The 19505-nt window shown below is 39.7% G+C and overlaps 4 protein-coding genes and 1 long non-coding RNA gene across 6 annotated transcripts; all 5 read left to right on the plus strand.

Annotated features, from left to right (window-relative positions):
• The first annotated feature begins 114 nt into the window (after nucleotides 1-114).
• LOC135935706 (neuronal acetylcholine receptor subunit alpha-5-like) lies at nucleotides 115-2560 on the plus strand. The gene is made up of 8 exons (XM_065478233.1): nucleotides 115-371; nucleotides 439-483; nucleotides 717-823; nucleotides 875-1091; nucleotides 1267-1429; nucleotides 1489-1638; nucleotides 2189-2388; nucleotides 2441-2560. Exons 1-8 carry the CDS (start codon nucleotides 159-161, stop codon nucleotides 2555-2557), a joined length of 1212 nt encoding a protein of 403 aa, XP_065334305.1. The 5' UTR covers nucleotides 115-158; the 3' UTR covers nucleotides 2558-2560.
• Nucleotides 2561-5606: 3046 nt separating this feature from the next.
• On the plus strand, nucleotides 5607-11187 carry LOC135936687 (beta-hexosaminidase subunit beta-like). Its single transcript, XM_065479600.1, has 8 exons — nucleotides 5607-5833; nucleotides 7938-8178; nucleotides 8237-8364; nucleotides 8930-9135; nucleotides 9651-9766; nucleotides 9968-10163; nucleotides 10220-10445; nucleotides 10620-11187. The coding sequence occupies exons 1-8, from the start codon at nucleotides 5681-5683 to the stop codon at nucleotides 10986-10988; spliced, it is 1635 nt and encodes a 544-aa protein (XP_065335672.1). The 5' UTR covers nucleotides 5607-5680; the 3' UTR covers nucleotides 10989-11187.
• A 980-nt stretch (nucleotides 11188-12167) lies between these two features.
• Nucleotides 12168-15042, plus strand: LOC135936494 (beta-hexosaminidase subunit alpha-like). Of its 2 annotated transcripts, none has more exons than XM_065479324.1 (8): nucleotides 12168-12326; nucleotides 12385-12583; nucleotides 12990-13117; nucleotides 13189-13397; nucleotides 13457-13572; nucleotides 13823-14030; nucleotides 14253-14481; nucleotides 14547-15042. In XM_065479324.1, the coding sequence occupies exons 1-8, from the start codon at nucleotides 12168-12170 to the stop codon at nucleotides 14907-14909; spliced, it is 1611 nt and encodes a 536-aa protein (XP_065335396.1). In that variant the 3' UTR covers nucleotides 14910-15042. The 2 variants fall into 2 exon arrangements, with proteins under 2 accessions (XP_065335396.1, XP_065335397.1); XM_065479325.1 differs by having other exon boundaries at nucleotides 14253-14485; nucleotides 14547-14775.
• Nucleotides 15043-15222: 180 nt separating this feature from the next.
• Nucleotides 15223-17819, plus strand: LOC135936493 (beta-hexosaminidase subunit beta-like). Its single transcript, XM_065479323.1, has 7 exons — nucleotides 15223-15420; nucleotides 15833-16073; nucleotides 16200-16327; nucleotides 16389-16594; nucleotides 16650-16973; nucleotides 17034-17259; nucleotides 17315-17819. Exons 1-7 carry the CDS (start codon nucleotides 15223-15225, stop codon nucleotides 17687-17689), a joined length of 1698 nt encoding a protein of 565 aa, XP_065335395.1. The 3' UTR covers nucleotides 17690-17819.
• Nucleotides 17820-18200: 381 nt separating this feature from the next.
• On the plus strand, nucleotides 18201-18986 carry LOC135937018 (uncharacterized). Its single transcript, XR_010574421.1, has 2 exons — nucleotides 18201-18394; nucleotides 18876-18986. It is a non-coding gene; the product is annotated as an uncharacterized LOC135937018 (long non-coding RNA).
• Nucleotides 18987-19505: the final 519 nt, after the last annotated feature.

Below are 19505 nucleotides of genomic sequence, written 5' to 3' on the forward strand. Positions count from 1 at the left end.
AAACTGTCACTCGTTAGATGACATTTGGCTCATTGCAAAACTCGAGAGTTGATAATAGCTCGTCAGTCACATCAGAGAGGTGGGTGTATTTCATGCAAAATGCAGATTCAAATAACTCTGTCGCCGCACTTGCTAACGAAGAGGGCCTAACAGAAGAGATGTTAATATCCTTAAATCTAGCTTTGCTGCTGCTCTTGCACCTTGCCAACGCAAAGAGCGCGAACTGCAGCGTAGACCCAAACGCAGTAGCCGACCGCCGTCTGAGGGATACTCTCCTCTGCAATTACGATGCAAACGTCATCCCTCTCAACCCGCCAGAGATGAACAAAATCCGGGCGCAGATCAGTCTCTCCCTCAAGCACGTTGCAATGGTAAGGGGTGTTTCTTGCAGACATCAAATTTTTATGCTTGCAAAATAACGAGAAGCCTTATTTATAGAATGAGAAAAAGGGAACAATGACGATAACCGCGTGGGCCTCAACTGTGAGTACCTTTTTGATCTACGTATTATGTACTGCATAGTATTTTGCAATGAAAAATCAATTTTAAATTAGTCAGGGATGTGTCATACCTTAAAATAAAAGCTTTAAGTTTATTAAATACTTTTCCAGTTTAAAATTCTATTGAGAGCGAATTAGGAAAGCATCAAGGTTTTTAAGCATGCAGTCATCTCAATCACATATCTTTTTTTTAACGCGCTTACGACCTATTTACAGAATTGGTTCGACGGCCAACTCGCCTGGAACATGTCCGAATTTGGAGGACTGGATAGTGTGATCATTTCTAGCAAGTTAATCTGGACACCGGACCTGACCATCTATAAGTCGGTTATATGGGTTCATTTTATTATTAATACAAATTTCCACTCGCTCAGCTCTGATATGACGCAAGTGCATCTCAACCATGATCCTGTGAGCTGCTTCCTTGTACCAGAGGCTCACATCTTCTGCGCCTTTAACCTGAACACGCCCATCTACTGCCAAGCAGATCTGCGTCTCTGGCCCTACGACGTGCAGACCTGCATGCTGGAAATCGGCTCGTGGGCTTACAACGGGGAGCAACTACTCGTTGAAAAGGACGTGAGAAGAGATGTATATAAATATTTTTTCGTAGATAATAATTACAATTCCTAATTATTTTCAAGACAAGAAATTAAATGATGCGTCTTTCAACGGACCAAAATAATTAGATTAACATTCAATAGCGTACACTCCAATAAGGGGTGTTTGTATTTTTAAAGTTTTCTTTCGTAATTAAATTTTTCAGGAGCACACAATCTCGGATAAAATCTTTTTTGAAAACAAGCAATGGACCGTTATAGAAATCAAAGTGGAGAACGTGAACGACACTTTCCCGTATGTCTCCTGGACCTTTAAAATCCAGCGTCACGCAGGTCTTTTCGAAGCTGCGTTTGTTACACCTGCTTTTGGTAAAATTGAAGTTGGAACAATGATGGATTATCATATTTAATCAGGGATGTTCTTCCAGCCCTAGCAAGTTGCACGCTGCTTAGCTTCTGGGTAATATCACTAACCCACAGGCTGCTACTCTGTTTCCTGTCGCTGGTATGCAACGTCGCCTTCCTCATTAGCATTGTGGGCCAAATCCACGAGTACGGCGACGAGAAGCCCAAAATTGGTTAGCATCTTGAATTATTTAAAAAAAAAAACAGTTTTAGAGATTGTCAGAAGAATTAAATGCAGCCCCTCTGTGTGTTGCGAGCTATTTATTTTTCCATTTTTTTTTATAACAAAAATGTCACGCTTAGCCTGTAGCCGAAATTAGTAGAGCAGGACCTTTCTGAAGAAATATGGACAAAATACTCAGCTCGCTATATACACCGAAGAAGCTTCATTTAATTTTTCTGACAATAATGACAAACTCGCGTGCTTCTGCCTTCATTGGCATATATCAAGAAGTTTTGGAGATATTTAAAATACTCATATAATAATCGTATCCCTTTTATGGTGATGAAATGTTGTATTCAATCGCCTTTTATCAATTTTTATCTTAATATTCAATTTGCGCCTTATCATTTGCCTTTCGTTTGTAACTTAACAGTTTTACAGATTACATTATTATTTATAGTAAAAGAAACCCTTAGGATTGAAACAAAACAGTTTATATATATTTAAAAATGTAGAAAATAAGTAATCGACACATCAACATCACATGCACTTTTTTGCAGCTGTAGTGTACAGAGATTCAATTGTGTTCACGCTGGTCGCTCTGCTCTTCTGTGTTGCAATGCCGTGGATGGAGAATTCCGAGAGTCCCCAAATTCTTGTCACAATCGCGGACGCCATCAGGGAGAGAGGTGGGCGCCGCAGTCGTCTCTTGCTTGGCGTTGACTTTGAGCAAGATGACCTGGAGCAGAATGACTCGACGGTGAAAAACTTATTACCTAAATCTTTGAGTTGTGAAACGAAGTATGAAACAGGAATGTCAGCAGCAGTCCCGACCCAAGTGTGCTGTGTTTGCGCCGCTGTTGGACCGGATGGTGTTCGCGACTCTGTTTGTGCTCTACACATTGATGCTCCTATCTCTGCTACCCTGAATAAAAATTTTCACACTTGAAAAATGTATCAGGAAACATTAACATATAGCATAACCAAGGAATTTGCTAAATTCAAAACGAAAAACATTTATATAAAACGAGCAGGAAAGGAACTCTAAGCAAGTTTTTAAGGTTTAAAGTGAGTTTTTATAGGGACATATATAAATCGATGTATTGTCAGGGTTACACCCGACACTCCTTGGTGCTTCACGCCTATACGCAGGCCGCCCCTTGCCGGCTACCCTAATATATCAATTCTCCTTTAAGTACACCTGCTGGCCAATCAAGGCAAACCTCTAGTACCCGTTCTTTCATCTCCACCGTTACGCTTGGAGCATCCTAGTAAACATGTTCTACTTAAAAGATGAAGTTTCACGGCTACAATTTTGTTTTTTATTGTATCCACTACTGGCCAAACAAAATCGGACACTTTAAATGTAAAAGGATCCAACACTTGAGCCAAATTTATCGATGAACGCCTGCAAATGTAAGCGGTCAGCAGCCTGCATAGCTCTCAAGCGTCGCTAATTGCATACTTTTTCTTCTGACTTTTTGCTGATTTTTATTAGTTTCTTCTGCTGTGCTGTAAGTATAGGTGAACTGATGCCAGGAAACACGCGCGATTACATTGCAGGGAAGTTGCGCATATAGAGAAATTAGTACATTACGTTTACTCCAGCTCAGCAGATACATGTATGTCAGCTACATTTTTTTAAAATTGTGACTACCTCTTGATCTTTTGCCAGGCATAAATTCACAACCAGCTCCGCGACATTTGAAAGAAATGCACTTTCGTCAAACAGATTCCATTAAGAGAGCTTTCATTCATTAAAACTTTTTGGAACGGGTTTTCCGATTTCTGAATAAATTTTGATATTTTTTACTCTGTCCTCTACAATCTTAAAACTTACAGAGAGCGTCATCTGTGAAAAAATATATTAAATTTACTATTTGAATGCGTCTAAGTTATAAGTGTCTCGCGGGTGTGACCGACTACGACGCGATGTCACGCATCACCCTGGGGCGTGTTCACCGCGGCGATGACCCGCTTAACCCCCAACTGCAACAGCCGCCAGCCCTCACTGATCTCGGCAAAAATGTGTTCGACTATCGAGTCGTTATAATTACTGGAACGATATTCCACCTGTGATGAAGACATGTAGTGTGGCGCAGTTCATTCCGCTCTGCAAGGAACACGTGATTTCAAGTTTTTGAAGTGTTAGTCATGTGTTTTAATACTTGTCTGGGCCCACTCCGGCTCTAGACAGAGTTTTCGTAAGTTGTTTTCCAGAAGTGTAGCCTTTTCTCAAATGCTTTTTATAACTTTTTTATGACATGCTATAACATGAATGCATTTGACAAAATGTGTGTATAAACAATAATATGAAATATAAGTGCTGCTTGGTACCGATTTGTTAGCAATAGGATCAGAATTCCCATTCAATGCGATCTCAACAACGTTGTGGGTGGGAAAGGCAAAGCTCCTAATGCCATCAATAAGCCATTAGTGTGCACGGTGTCCTCGCTTTTACACCAATAAAATGAAACGTTTGAGTTTGCTTTGTGAGACTCTCAGCCCAATAAAATGCATCTCCCAGTCTCGATCAAATTATAAAGCACAACTTTGCAGTTAGATATTAATAGGCACCAATAATATCCACATCCACGAAATTTTCAGGGTTGAAATCCGGTCAGTAAGCCAGTGTATTCACTTAAAGACTTGCTACTGCAGGCACATCACATTTTCTATTAAGCGTTTGTTTCATTACAAATAAGTAAGCACTTCAAGAAAAGCTTCACTGTAACATTTTCACTTTATTTTGATATAAATCAAACAGATACACGGTTTAAACTGAGCTTATATTTGCTTTCGGACTTACAGTGAATCTGAAATTTCAGGATAACCGTTGTTATCTTTTACCAAAAATTCCCTTAAAAATTTGGGAATAGCAAAAAATTTCCGAGAAAATCGTTCAAAATTTTTCCATGCTTCTTATCAAGCAGCGATCATTGTTTTCCTACGGAAATTTTTATTTGTTTCGGCAACAGGGAAATTTTCCCCAACGATAGTATAACACAACTTCGATTTATCTAGTGTAATTTAGATGAATTGTTTGAAATAACTTTGAGTTACTAAATTTGCGCCTCCCATCCCATTGAGCATTTTGAGTTACTTAAATATTCACCTATTGCCTTCCCTTATAACTATAGGTAGCAAGAAAAAATCATAAATAAAATATTATTTTTTCACATTTAAATTTATATTTTAAATTCATCACATTTCGTGTTACAAAATCAAAGTGACACGATATATATATACAGTTTCGAATTTTGTAAAATATAAAATATAAAATCAAATAAAACGCAAATCAAGGTTGACAATTTCAACTCAAAATATTTGCCGTACGTGTCGAGAGAATCCAAGCAAGTAACCAACAACAAGCAAGACAGTACTTCTTTGATGAGCGAGTAAAAATTTTCCATTTAGAACCAAATATAAAAATTACAAATTAATTAATTCTTATAAATAAAAATTTCAATAAGCGTACAAGGTGTACAACACTGCAATCACTACACCTTTCAAGGTTTGCACAGTTTGGAAGCTTCTCTAAATAAAACAATAATGGTAACTTCAAAAAAGCAGACTCAAACATAACATATTTTTTTACTTTACTTTATCTGAAATAGTTTATATTTGCGTGTTTAATTTCAACAAAGTTTTTTGAAGGCAAGTAAATAGAGTTGCCCTGTCAGCCCATAATAAACTTAAATTTTGAAACTAAATAAACAAAATCATATAAAATGTGTACCTTTAACAGATATAGTGTTATAGATTATTATACTAAGCTAAAAGTTTCATTAAAGAAGTAAACTGTGTCTAACATTGACCACTACCTCAACAAAATACACTCGTGTTCGACATCCAAACGTGTATTTCGTCAATTCTTGCTGTTTTCTAAACATATTATGCCCGAGCAGCGAGCGTGACTGTATTTTTTTATCGCACGCGCGGGCGGTGCTGAACACAATAAAAGAAGCTCCCCCTCTTATTTGCTTCCTGATTGCCAGCTCGACCGCCGCGATTACAGTTTCAGACAGACCCCGTCGATCTGTGCCGATGCTATGAGGTCGACCGTGTTTCTGCTGCTCGCCCTTGCCGCCCTCGGGGCAACCCAAGAGCCCCAGAGGGGCTCCGTGTGGCCCAAGCCTCAGAGCACGGTTCGCTTCCACAACAATGGATTCGTCATTGTCTCCATCAACACGTTCAGGTTCAACGTGAGTTAAAAGCAAATTTTCATTGCTTAAGAAATACATACTGAAACAAATAATGCGACACAGATTTTTCACTCTTTTTTGGTCATCTATTTATAACTTTTGGCAATTTGTTATACCTTTGAAATTTATTTACTTGCCGTCAATGATACTTATTTTGATAAGATATATATATTGTAGAAAATTGACAAGACTCGGCTTCATATATTCCCTATTCATGAGAATCACTCACAAAAATAGCATGCGGCAAGACATTTTTATTTTCTATAACCTTTCCTAATTCACAAATTAAAACTTGACATTGTGAAAATTTTGTAAGATTAAGTCAGGTTTATCAACCAAATTAATAATTTAATTAATTTATTATTATTATTTAGTAGTAATAATTACTAGCACACTGCGCCAGTTAAATTTGGGCTGGTTGTCTGTTTAAATTTAAATTAAATTAAGATAGGCATTTAACAGATTTATCACTAGTTCAATATCGTTTGAATTGATCTTACGCTGACACATTTTGATTCGCACGTGTGCACCTGCGGGTCACGAGGAAGTCTCTGTGGAGCGAAAATGAGCTTAATGCAAATGAGCTACACAATATTTAAGCAACAGATACGCCCACACCTCAAAACATCCAACTGCCGTTATCTCTCCAAGTCACTCAGCATGCATTGCGAGATTCCGGTCCTGTTTGTGAATGGTATGGATGGGGGTCGTAATTTTATTTTTCTAGGTTGTAAATATTATTGAAGCTCTAGAATGTATTATTTTTAAATCGGAACGGAAAAATAAGTACTATGAAAAACACCCATTGCTCATATTTTTTAATTGTTTGAGGGTCATGGGTATTAAGCGGTTTTTTGCGGATGCAAATTTTTGCGGTTTTTGCAGCTGGTTGCTCCTGTATTTTTTATGCTCATGTAAAATTACGTTTAAAATGTTAAAAAAATCAAAAACTCATTTTTTTAATTTAATTTTTTAAATTTCCTCTATTTGTATTGATGAATTTCTCGATTGCAGGGCTCCTATGTAGCGAAACATGCACACTCGCTTGCGACACAAACATAACGAAATGTTTACACTATGTTTTTTTATTCATTATTTATTATTCTTGAAATTTTGTTGTATGAGACTCATTTGTAAATGCATGGACAGTAATGGAGGAGCTCCGATTTTTGCACCGCTGCAGTATAAAATTTGTTAGCATAAACAAATATCTTTAACTGCGGCACACCCCGAATCTACGCTGGAAGTTTATTATACAAATTCAACATGTAAATCTTTGGATTTCGAGTCAACACAAACCAAAAATCCGTTCCCTCCCCATAATATGTAGGGCATTTGTTCACATAGAGGTGCAAAAAACCAAAAAAAAAAAACGGGAGATATAAAGCCCTGAGTGTGAGACAGTTTTTACTATTATTTTCAAAATGATAGAATACACTAAATGGGTACTTATGAGTTTAAAGACATTTTGATTAAAAATTATTAAATTATTTTTTGCCTCAGTCTTTGCCTCCTTAAATAATTTAAACCCGTTTAAACCAAATTTATGCATAATAGGCACTTTAATTTGAGTACATTTATTTAGGGAGATCATTTTGCTTGCAAATAGTGGCTTAAAATACGTTGTATAAATGCGCAAATTCAATAAAAAAGGTTAATGCATTTCTTGAAATTTGGTAAAATAAATATTTCAAATCAAAACAACACGCTTCAGTGCCACGAGTCAGTCTCAGGCAGCTCTAATAGACAAAATAAACAACCTGACTCATGAAATAAGTGCGTGAAATTTTAGTGTGCATAGTTGCGTTTTATTTTTTGTATGGCTTGCTTTTTAAATTATATGACTGCATATATTTCATGAAATAAGGCGCACCTGGAACAACAAGTAAGGTTGATTAATTAAAAACTCTTTAAATCAACAAGGATAGTCTACTTTATATAATTCCTTTAAAATCCAAGAACTTTCCAATAATTAATAATATAGATATTGTTGGTTTCTGACAGACCTGCAAATAAATATTTCTTTTAAGAAACTATTTCAGTAGGACACATTGATGTTATCTTAACCCTTGCCGCATTAAAATTGTCCAATTGGTGTTGTCAGGTGACACGCAACAAGTGCGATATCCTGAGTGCCGCACTGACCAGGTACTACAAGTACCTGTCGCTGGAGCGCGAGGCAGGCTATAGTGAGCGCGTCAACTTCCGCGCGGGCAGCAATGAGGTACCCCTCGGCGAGCAACCGCTCTCCTCCAACTCCAGCTACCGTGGCCGCATCGACTCTCTTGAGGTTGATCTGATGGCCCGCTGCGAGGACACCCCGTACTTTGGCATGGATGAGCACTGTCCGATTGCGCTGCACGATATTCAGTCAAGTAAGACTGATTTTTCTTTGCATTGCAGACGAGCTGAGGGTTGACAGCCCCGACGTACCGCTCGGCGCCAAGCTGGTAGCTCATTCAATTTGGGGAATTTTGAGGGGACTCGAGACCTTTGTCCAGCTGGCTGCACCCTCCGCTGATGGCACAGCGGTGAGTTTTGTAACAATTCGATCAGTGAATTTTAACCGCCTTCAGCCATTTCCAAACAGTGTTAAAATAATTACAATTCATATTTACAAAAAAAAAAAAAAAATCCGTCAATCAGATAATATTAAAACCATTTTTAGTAATAAAAATTTTCATTAGTCAATTTTGAGGCATGCAAGGGATGCGTATAAATATTTAAATATAATTATCACTTTAGGAAAAAATTGAAAAATCATCTTTTTTATTATTATGTATTTTGCTTGTGATGCAAAAGACTGAGGAGGAACTTGTTCAGATAATTTGTATGGTAACCACAGAGTTTCCAAATAATTATCGTTGATGTTTTTTCGTCAGCAGATGAGATGTTTTTTAATATTGAGGAAAATTTTCACATTTCATTATTCAAATTATTAACCTTTCCAGCCCAAAAATCTTTTAATATATAAATTTGTTTGAACGCGATGTTTCCTCACGCCACACATTTCATTTTCATCTCTTCAATAATCTCTTTCAATATTTGTAATGCTTGAATGTGAATCAATGGTGTTGTGTGTGTTGCTCTTCATAGCTTCACATGAGCAGCTGCATGATCTCGGATTATCCGCGCTTTCCTCATCGCGGTCTGTTGGTCGACACGGCCCGCCACTTTATGCCGATTGAAACCCTACACAAAATCATCGATGGTATGGAGGCGAGTAAACTTAACACCTTCCACTGGCACATCGTCGACGACCAGTCCTTCCCTTATCAGAGCAAGCTATACCCGGAGCTAAGGTATCTTTTATTTATTTTGCTTTCTTCAATACACAAATCAAAAGAAAAATGTTCGCAAAATCAAGCTCAAATAGATATTTTCATCTAGTTTGCAATAGTTTGGTCAAAGATGTATGTGTCCTTTATAATATGATGAAAAAGAATTTATTCGACACAAAATGTGCACAACGAACAGAAAATATAAATGTTTATAAAAGTTCACTGTTCGTTTTTGCGTTGGCGGCTTGAGACAGAGTTAAATTCTTCATATCAGTCTAGGAAATTTATTATACACATTATATAATAATTTTTAGTTCAGCCTCTGTCGTGTGAATTTTGTTTCAGTGGAAACTGCTGGCTTTCAGATAAAACTAATTGATTTTTCAATATCAGTGTGACAAAATTTATCCAATTTAATAATTATTTGCTGAAAAGATTATTTCCACTATTTCCGAGTTTTTGTGTATATTGTTTCCCTTTTTATTTTATTAAAGGCATCTTTGATACGCGCTTATCAATTACTTTTAATTTTACAGCGACAAGGGAGCGTATAACCCACTTTCACACGTCTACACGCAGAACGATGTCAAGGCGTTAATTGAATACTGCAGACTCAGAGGCATCAGGGTCATCCCTGAATTCGACACGCCAGGTTATTTTCAAAATAATTTTGCATTTAACCAACTTACCCTTTGCTATATAGCTTACGGAACAAAGCGAATAAATATTTTTATTATATTTCTGTTAATCGTTTTTAGTTAGTTTAAAAATAATTATTGGGTAGGCATGAAAGCGAAATAAAAAATAATAGTTTTTCATTTTTGTTTAAATTATATATTCAAACCTTTTTCAGGTCACACGCTATCTTGGGGCAACTCACATCCCGAGTTGCTGACCAAATGCTACAACAGCAAAAGTCCGCTTGGACCAATGGATCCGACCAAAAAGTCCACGTACAGATTCATTCAGAACTTCTTCTCAGAAATTGCTGAGGTATTCCCTGACCGGTACTTCCACGTTGGCGGCGACGAAGTCTCTAAGGACTGCTGGTCATTTAAAAAAAAATCCCCCTAAAATTTAAATAGTGATTACAACTCCATTGCAGGAAAAGCAACCCTGATATCAACAATTGGATGAGGGAGAACAACATCAGCGGCTTGTACAACAAACTAGAGAGCTTCTACATCAACAAAGCTGTTCATCTCATCTACTCGCTCAACATGAGCACTATCGTTTGGCAGGAGGTGTTCGACAACGGCGACACCCAGTTGGACAATAACACGGTCGTACATATTTGGAAACTTGGCAGCTTTATGGAGGAATTGCGGAAGGTAGTAGCTTAAAAATACAATCTTTTACCCTTTCCATCTCTTGAAAATTTTTTGAGTAATTTATAATTAATTTACAACTTTAATTCGGTGAGGTTAATTTCGTGCTTTTCAAAGGTTTTAAAATCTCACCATTTAAAACCTTGAAATTTTTAATACAATGAAACCTTTGCCCAGACGACATCAGCTGGATACATGACCCTCCTATCGTCTTGCTGGTACCTGGACCATCTGAAGAGTGGTGGTGACTGGACCGAGATGTACCAGTGCGACCCGCATAATTTTGATGGCACCGAGGAGCAGAAAAGATTGATTCTTGGCGGCGAGGCATGCATGTGGTCTGAGTTCGTCGACTTCACGAACGTAGTGCCGAGGGTATTTCCGCGGGCCAGTGCAGTGGCTGAGAGACTGTGGAGCGACCGCTCGGTCAAGGATATTCGGGACGCCACCCAGCGGCTCGACGAGTTCAGGTGCCGCCTCCTCAGGAGGGGAGTGCACGCCCAGCCATCCAGGGGCCCAGGCTACTGCCCTGGGGAGATCTTTTAGCACAGACAATAATAATGTTCGTTCGTGTGCGTGATGGGCTGCGGTATTTTTTTCAAGTGTTTTTTGTTTTGATGCGGCATTAAAATACGACGCAAATATTATGCGATTGAATTAATTACTGACTTGTGTATTAGAAAAATATGTGAATGCATTTTTTATTTGTCCACGATGCATAAATCAAGGTATTTTTTATAACTAATCTGTTTTTTCAATTGAAATTTTCCACAAATTGCTTTTATATATATATAGCTTAAAACCTCTTTCGAGATGGGCGATCCCTTGATAGTGAATAACTCGCGAACACCCCATGCCCCAATAATTACGTCGCGAACGAATAACATGGGCGCACAAGCCTCATTGGAGGACGCCTAGTTCAGAAAAGGACCACCTCGAGTTACTGCCTCGGATCTTTTTATTGAAAAGCTAGATATTCATTCCGTTAAATAAATTCACGCGTGCTGAAAAAGTACAAATCAGCAAGTATATCGAGTCGAAAAGCTTTTGCAATCATCCTAATCCGAATGGACTCGTTATTGCGATGAAAGAGAAGAGTCAAATTTAAGCGCAAATCCGCTCGCACCCTAAAACATCACTCGGATTCTCAGATTGTAAGTGCACGCAAAGCAAAATATGCGCTCAACAATGTGAGCCAACGGCTTGGTATTCATAGGGCCGGACTGGCCTATTGGGCTTAGACGCCCGTTGCGCTCCCCGCCTTGGCGCCTACCAAAAAAGTTTCTGTTCGTGCACCCAAATCATTAAATAAGTTAAATTCAGCTTAATGCTCGTTAGTGTTATTAAAATGTTATATTTTACTTAGAGAAACGTCCAAATTAAAATTTCTTGACACCCCCCCCCCCCCCATAAAAGTATCCAAAAAGCCCGTGCGCCTCCTTGCGCCCGGCGCCTCCCTACCAAAATTTCGGAAACTTTCGCTTAGTCCGGAGTCCAGCACTGGTCACTCAGATCTGATGGGCTCTTTTAAACAGAACAAAATTCAAAAGAAATTCAATCTGGATGAGCATCACTTTGGGTTTTATAGATTCTTATACGTGCTAATTTTAGCTGCTCGTTTACCCTTAATTTTGTGAAAACCATTATCACTTGATTATCTTGAAATTTTATCTCTGCACTTGAAAGGAGTTAAAGAGTCGCATTTTGCTATTTATCAGCTCAGAAATGAGGTTGTTTTCACTCAATTCACGGATTTTAATTCAAATTACAATCACACTTTTATTAAGTTTTGGACAGTCAAAAATTTGGCCTAAACCAAATTTTCAAGTAAGCTACCACAACAATGGCATCATGCTTATACCAGCTAGTAGCTTCCGTTTCAAAGTGAGTAAAAAAACAATCAAATGTGTAAATTTGCGATTAGTGACAGCAGCACTTTTAGGTGTTGGTGAACACTTGTGACATTCTAGAAGCTGCTCTGAAAAGGTACCACACATACCTTTTACTTGAGCGCACGGCAGATTACTTGGGCCGATTAGATTACAAGTCGTCGGACAACTTCCGAGGAAACCTCACGATATTGGGCGTTGCTTTGATGGCACCGTGCGAGGACTCGCCCTATTTTGGCATGGATGAACACTGTAGAGAAACATATTTTTAATTATGCCTTAAGAACGACCATTTCTGTCTTCACAATGTGCAGTATTCCATTTCACTAACATCGCGTATATATTTGTGCTGAAATAGATTATGTTTCTCGTAATGGGGGGGGGGGGAACATCCAGAATATATACGATGGAATAAGTTTAGTGAACACATAAGTTAAAACTGTGGATAATATCTATTAATATTTTATCAAGAAGATATTCATTATTATGCAAATAAAATGTGTACATCTCATTGTCATTTACTTTTGAATTAATTATTTGTTTAACAACTTTTTGCATGCTAAAAATAATGTGACATCAAACCTTTTCTTAAGAAAAATACTAATCCATCTGAATACTCTCAGACCTATGATGTATTATCTGTTTGAAAATTTTTTAGACGAACTGAGAATTGACAGTGAAGATGTGCCAGAAGCTGGGAAGTTAGTGGCCAACTCAGTATGGGGCATATTGCGCGGACTGGAGACGTTTGTGCAGCTTGCTGTGCCCTCTGAAGGAGACGAGGCTGTGAGTATTAGAGTGCAAAAAATAGACTGCTAAAAATTAACCCTTTTCACGCCAGTAAATTGTGTATTTAGCATTTATTCGTTAGCAGCTGCTTGGTGTCAGACTTCCCTCGGTACTCTCATCGCGGACTGATGATCGACACCTCGCGGCACTTTCTCCCTCTGTTCACCCTGTTCACTCTGATTGACGGGATGGAAGCGAGTAAGCTGAACGTTTTGCATTGGCACATGACCGATGACGCCGCTTTTCCCTTCAGAAGTGCTCGCTTCCCTGAGTTCAGGTAAAATTCTCATTAATTTTAGTTCATATTATTTACTCAATAGATAATTTTTCAAAAAGTGAAAAGGGGTCCTTCCACCCTTATACGCACGTTTATACGCTGAGCGACGTAATATCTGTGGTCGAGTACTGCAAGCTGCGCGGGATCCGCGTAATTCCTGAGTTTGACACTCCAGGTTTGACTAAAATGGTCTTTTGAACCACATCATGATATTATCGTATTTAGAAATCTCCTGAAATAAAAAATAGATTATATACAGCTTTTAAGCACCAAATTTTTCGGCCAAGAAAAAAGAAAAATCACTAGGTCTAGATTTTTTTTGGTTGTTTCAAGCAAATTTAACCAACCTTTTGCACCAAAAAAGTTACATTTTTTCCCTTACTTGTCATCCCAAACCACAGCTCATCGTTTTGTAATTCATTCAGGTCATTGCCGATCCTGGGGACAATTATTCCCGCATCTTTTGACGAAGTGCTACGATGAAAACGGGGTGGCAGATGGCACATTAGGACCTATAGACCCCACAAGCCAGTTTTCTTACGACATTGTTAAAGGCTTGCTTGCCGAGGTTTCGCAGGTGTTCACTGATAGTCACATGCATTTGGGTGGGGATGACATACAGCTAGATTGCTGGTAAGAGAGTGGAAATCATTTTTTTTAAATTGATCTATGAAATAATTTAGTGTTGTACACGCCTTTGTGCGTTTAATAAAATTTTATTTATAAAAAAAACACAACAATTATAATTCTAAAAATCGATGATTATAGTGTAATACTTGATCATGAATAACTGCACTGAATTTTCGCTTTAGCAAAATCAAAATTTAGTAAAAACTGTCACTTTTCTGCACACAGGGAAAGCAATCCTGCCATAAACCAATATTTAGAGGAAAATGGACTAGCTGGTGATCACAGGATTTTAGAGGGTGTTTACATGGACCAAGTGGCATATTTCGTGACTGTTTCTCTGGAGCGACAGATTATTGTGTGGCAAGACTTGTTCGACAACGGAGCAGCGAGTCTCGACCTGGAAACGGTGGTGCAAGTCACGAAGGCTGAGGGGTTTCAAGAAAAGCTTCAAAATGTTGGTGAAAATGCTCACAGCAATTCTAACGGACTTTTTATCGTTATCGGTAAAACAATTTATAGATCACAGAAAAAGGTCACCTCGCTCTTCTCTCCGCCTGTTGGCAACTGGACCACCTGGAGTCCAAGTGGGAAGACATGTATGATTGCGAGCCTGGTTATTTTGTTGGTGAACAACCTGGAAGGGTGATCGGTGGAGAGGCAACCATGTGGACGCACTACGTTGACCACACAAATATCGTGTCGAGGGTTTTTCCGAGGGTGAGCGCGATGGCTGAACGACTCTGGAGCACATCACACTCTCTTGACGCGGTGGAGGCGACCGCGAGAATGGATCGATTTCGTTGTCTATTACTCAGGAGAGGTGTTGATGCTGAACCGTCTATTGGTCCTGGATTTTGTCTAGGCGAAACTTTCCATAATTAAAAAAAAAAATGTTGTGTGAAGATAATACAGTATTTATATTTCAAATTTGAAAAAAACATTCGTCTTGAATTTCATGGTATAGAAATTTAGTCATGTTTTTATTGTGAAACCGAAATAAATTATATTTCAAGCAGATCAAGTTTCAGATAAAAACAAACGACATCCTTATCAAAAGGTGCAAGCGTACTTTTTTCATAACACTAACGCCCAAGTGAAACCATTAGTTAATCTTATTCCTGATAAAGAGCTTAACTCAATCAGCATTCGTATAAAAGTGCGTGTTGGAGGCACCGCTAGAATTACTGTTGCAAAGATGAAGTTGGTGGTTTTGTGTTTGTTGCTCGCTGTTGGAGCGCTGGCTCAAGACGAGCCCCTCACAAGGGGAATTGGCAAGGAGTGGGGCCCTTGGGTTTGGCCCACCAGGGGTGAAATCTGGCCCAAGCCGAGGAGTACTGTCAACTACAACATTGATGGCTATATGGCTGTCAGAACCAACATTTTCCGATTCAACGTAAGCGTCAAAATTGTGCTTCAAATGATACATAATTTATACAGTCACGAATACAGAACTAACTAGAATTTGCTAAAAACAAGTCAACAAATACTGTATAGTGATCAAAATTTTAAATTCGTTTGCTGCTCAAAGTGGGGTGAACAAAGAAGTTCAAAAATGTAATAATAGTTTATGGATTTTTTAATAATTGTATTTAATGCCTTTTCTAGCTATATTAAATATGATTGTGAGGATTGTAAGAAAAATTTTCCAAACACAAAAATTAAAAAGTAAAATGTCGCTTGAAAATTACCTTTGCCGGATTTTGCAGTTTCAAATCGTTAAATTACAGACTTATGGTCAAAGTTCATAATAATGAACCCTTTGAATTAATTAAAAATAGCTCTCATTGCATGAATTTGTTTTTAAGGTACTGAGCAACACGTGCGACATATTGGACGATGCCTTGCTGCGATACTACAGGTACCTGGTGTTGGAGCGCGAGGCAGCGTGGTCGGACCGTGCCTACGAAAGAATGAAGTCCAACAAAATCCCCACTGGATTTGACAGCATCAACTCCAAGGCTACATTCCGAGGAAATTTGGACGTTCTTGATGTTGAGCTCACGTCCCCTTGCGAAAATTTGCCGTATCAAGGAATGGATGAGAGTTGTTAGTAGCTAAAAATAGCTTCAATTTTTTTTATTTCTCTGTTGCTGTGGGAACATTGCTCCTCTTATCCCTCGATAAGTAAAAATATGTTTGCCAAAAGATAAAATATTAGCATTGTTGTTTCAGATGAGCTCAAAATTGACACGCCAGATCTTCCAATGGCAGGAAGATTGATAAGTCAATCAATTTGGGGAATTTTGCGTGGATTAGAGTCCTTTGTCCAACTTGCCGCTCCTTCTCAAGACGGGTCAGCGGTGAGAGGCGAATTTCTTTCATGCCGATAAACCCATTGACTGGTATCTTTTAAATGCACAGCTGCACATGAACAGCAGCCACATCACAGACTTCCCGCGTTTCCAGTACCGTGGCTTGATGATTGACTCCGTGCGCCACTTCCTGCCCTTACCCACCATGTACAAGCTAATCGATGGTATGGAGGCGAGCAAACTCAACGTTATGCACTGGCACTTGGTCGACGACCAGGCCTTCCCCTACCAGAGCAATGTGTTCCCCGAGCTCAGGTTGGAGTGCAACAACTTTCACACAGCATAGTAATAAAACTGATACTTCATGCAGTGAACAAGGCGCTTACAACCCTTTCTCACACGTGTACACCCAAAACGACGTGAGGAGCGTCATTGAATACTGCCGACTGAGGGGCATCAGGGTGATCCCAGAGTTTGACTCCCCAGGACACACCAGATCTTGGGGAAACTCACACCCTGAGCTACTGGCCACGTGCTATGGCCCTGATGGGCAGCCTGACGGCAGCCTTGGGCCAATGGACCCATCCAAGGAATCGACCTTCGAATTCGTCAACACCCTCTTCGGCGAGGTTGCTGGCCTCTTCCCTGATGGCTACTTCCACCTCGGTGGAGATGAGGTCAACTATACTTGCTGGTGCGTGCCCGTGACTTGGCTCGCAGTCGTTTGTTAATGGGCAGGATTATTTGCGTCCAGGTCAACCAACCAGGCGATAAACGACTACATGGCCTCGATCGGCATTGCCGGTAACTACCAGCGACTGGAAGGCGTGTACGTCGACAGGGCGATTGAGATTGTGCGCAACCTGAACATGAAGCCTATGGTTTGGCAGGAGGTGTTCGACAACGGTGGCTCGTCCATCGACGCGCAGACAGTGGTGCATGTCTGGAAGGTGCAGGACTTCATGCAAGAACTGGCCACGGTGCGCCTGCCTCCCTCACCCCTCATTAACCACAAACTAATTGCTTAAATTGCAGGTTACAGGTGCTGGACACGTGGCTCTCCTCTCTTCATGCTGGTACCTGGACCATCTGGTGACAGGCGGAAACTGGAAGGAGCTGAATAACTGCGAGCCGCACGACTTCTCTGGTACGACTGCGCAGAAGGATCTGGTTCTGGGAGGAGAGGCGTGCATGTGGTCTGAGTACGTGGACACCAACAGCATCGAGTCCAGAGTGTATCCTAGGGCTAGCGCCATGGCCGAGCGGCTGTGGAGCGATGTAACCCAGACAAACACGGTTGAGGCCGCCAGACGGCTTGAGGAGTTCCGCTGCCGCCTTGTCAGGAGAGGCATCAGGGCGCAACCTGCTAACGGGCCTGGATACTGTCCTGGAGAAGTTTTCAATGCATAATTAAGAATTTGGACTGTAAAAATGATAAATAGAAATTTTTCGAAATTAAATGAGTTTGTGAGTTAAAATATAGTTCATGCCAGGTTTTTAAATAAATGCTAAGTATAATAATATACTTTCCTCAAAATTACCCAGTTTTACCAGTTTTGAGTTAGATGAATTAATACCTATTTCTAGGCGGTAGCTCACAATGAGACGCCAAGTTATTTGATAATACATTTATTAATTAAAAATATACATTCCTGAGCATCAAATCCACCCGTACTGCTAGTGATCAGAATTTAGGTTCAATCCATGCCTTGGGGGCTCGGGGGGAGTGCAACATTAATTATAACTCCTCGCGACGCCAAAGCAAACAATCTACAATGCACTTAATCGCGAGCACATGCCCACAATTAACACAGAAATGCCCATATTTTTAACATGTGTGTGTGTGTGTTTTCAGTAAGCTTGCCTCTATGTGTGTGTCTGTGTAGGTTTCTTCGTTGACAAATTTCATTTTGCTTTCTACCGTATTATTAATAATATGTTTACGCATCCATCATCTATTTATAGAATCCATGCCTAGGCTACTAAAAATCAATAAGATATAATCATTGTACTTGTATCAAAGAGGGGAATTCTCTAGATTCGTCGGAAGAACGCGAAAAGAGTAGTTTCTGCTCTTGTGGAAAAGAAATTATCTGCGCGGTTCGCCAGTTTTAGGTATTATTATTATTATTGTTGTTTATTCTCACAAATTGTCAGGTACATTCATGTTAAAGCAAGTCAATAAAAATATAAATAAGCATGTGAGAAAAGGCAGCACTCCTGGCAAACAACTTACGAAAGCCCTGTCCAGGAGGACAGAGCCGGAGTGGGCCCAGACTAGTATCGAAAACACATCACTAACACTTTAAAAACTCGAAATCACGTATTTCTTGCAGAGAGGAATAAACTGCGCCACACTACATGTCTTCATCACAGGTGGAAGATCGTTCCAAAATTTTACCACTCGATAGTCTAACACATTTTTACCGAGATCAGTGCGGGCTGGCGGCTGCTGTAGTCGAGGGTGCAGCGGGTCATCTCCGCGGTGGACTCGCCCCAGGGTGATGCGTGACATCGCGTTGTAGTCGGTCACGCCCGCGAGGCACTTCTTGAAGAAAATGAGATCATTGTAGACTAGTTGGGCTGGCACTGATAGGTATCTGCAATTTGGTGCAAGTATAAGTGGTGCATATTATTCTTGCCTTTTTATAAAGAATATTACCACACTTAGCAATTAAGAGAATAGAACTGTGAGGAAAAAATAAAACGCTCTCTTTAGCAGCAAATATATAAAAATTTGTTCCCACAACTTGGTAAGGAATCATTAGCGTGTGTGTATTTCGGTGTGATTTAGTGTGTAGTACATCTCTCTCATAAAATATAACCGGTTTGTTGTGTGGTAATGGGTATCGCACACAACAACGCAAAAAAACAACAATATTGAATGAGTAACAGTGCTTTAGACTGCGCCGGCGACGCCTCACCTCAGCGCCAACACAACAGCTAGTCTGCAGATCTGTCCGGCACTGACCAGACAGCAAGCCTGTTGAGGCTGCGGACACAGCGGTCGGGCCGGGCCCTGAGGCAAAGGTATCGCGCCCAGCGCACAAAAACGAATAGGTGCGGTGAAGGGGGCGAGCAAGCTGATAAAATATAGATAATAAACAACAACTTCCTTCCTTACGTGGCTAGCAAATGAATGTGGTAATGTGATGAAGTGTGTGTGATACTTTTTAGATTATATATTATATAATTTTATGTACTCGATTTTTCTGACATTTTTCCA

Source organism: Cloeon dipterum, chromosome 2 (genome assembly GCF_949628265.1).
Source record: "Cloeon dipterum chromosome 2, ieCloDipt1.1, whole genome shotgun sequence".
In the NCBI taxonomy this organism is placed as follows: domain Eukaryota; kingdom Metazoa; phylum Arthropoda; class Insecta; order Ephemeroptera; family Baetidae; genus Cloeon; species Cloeon dipterum.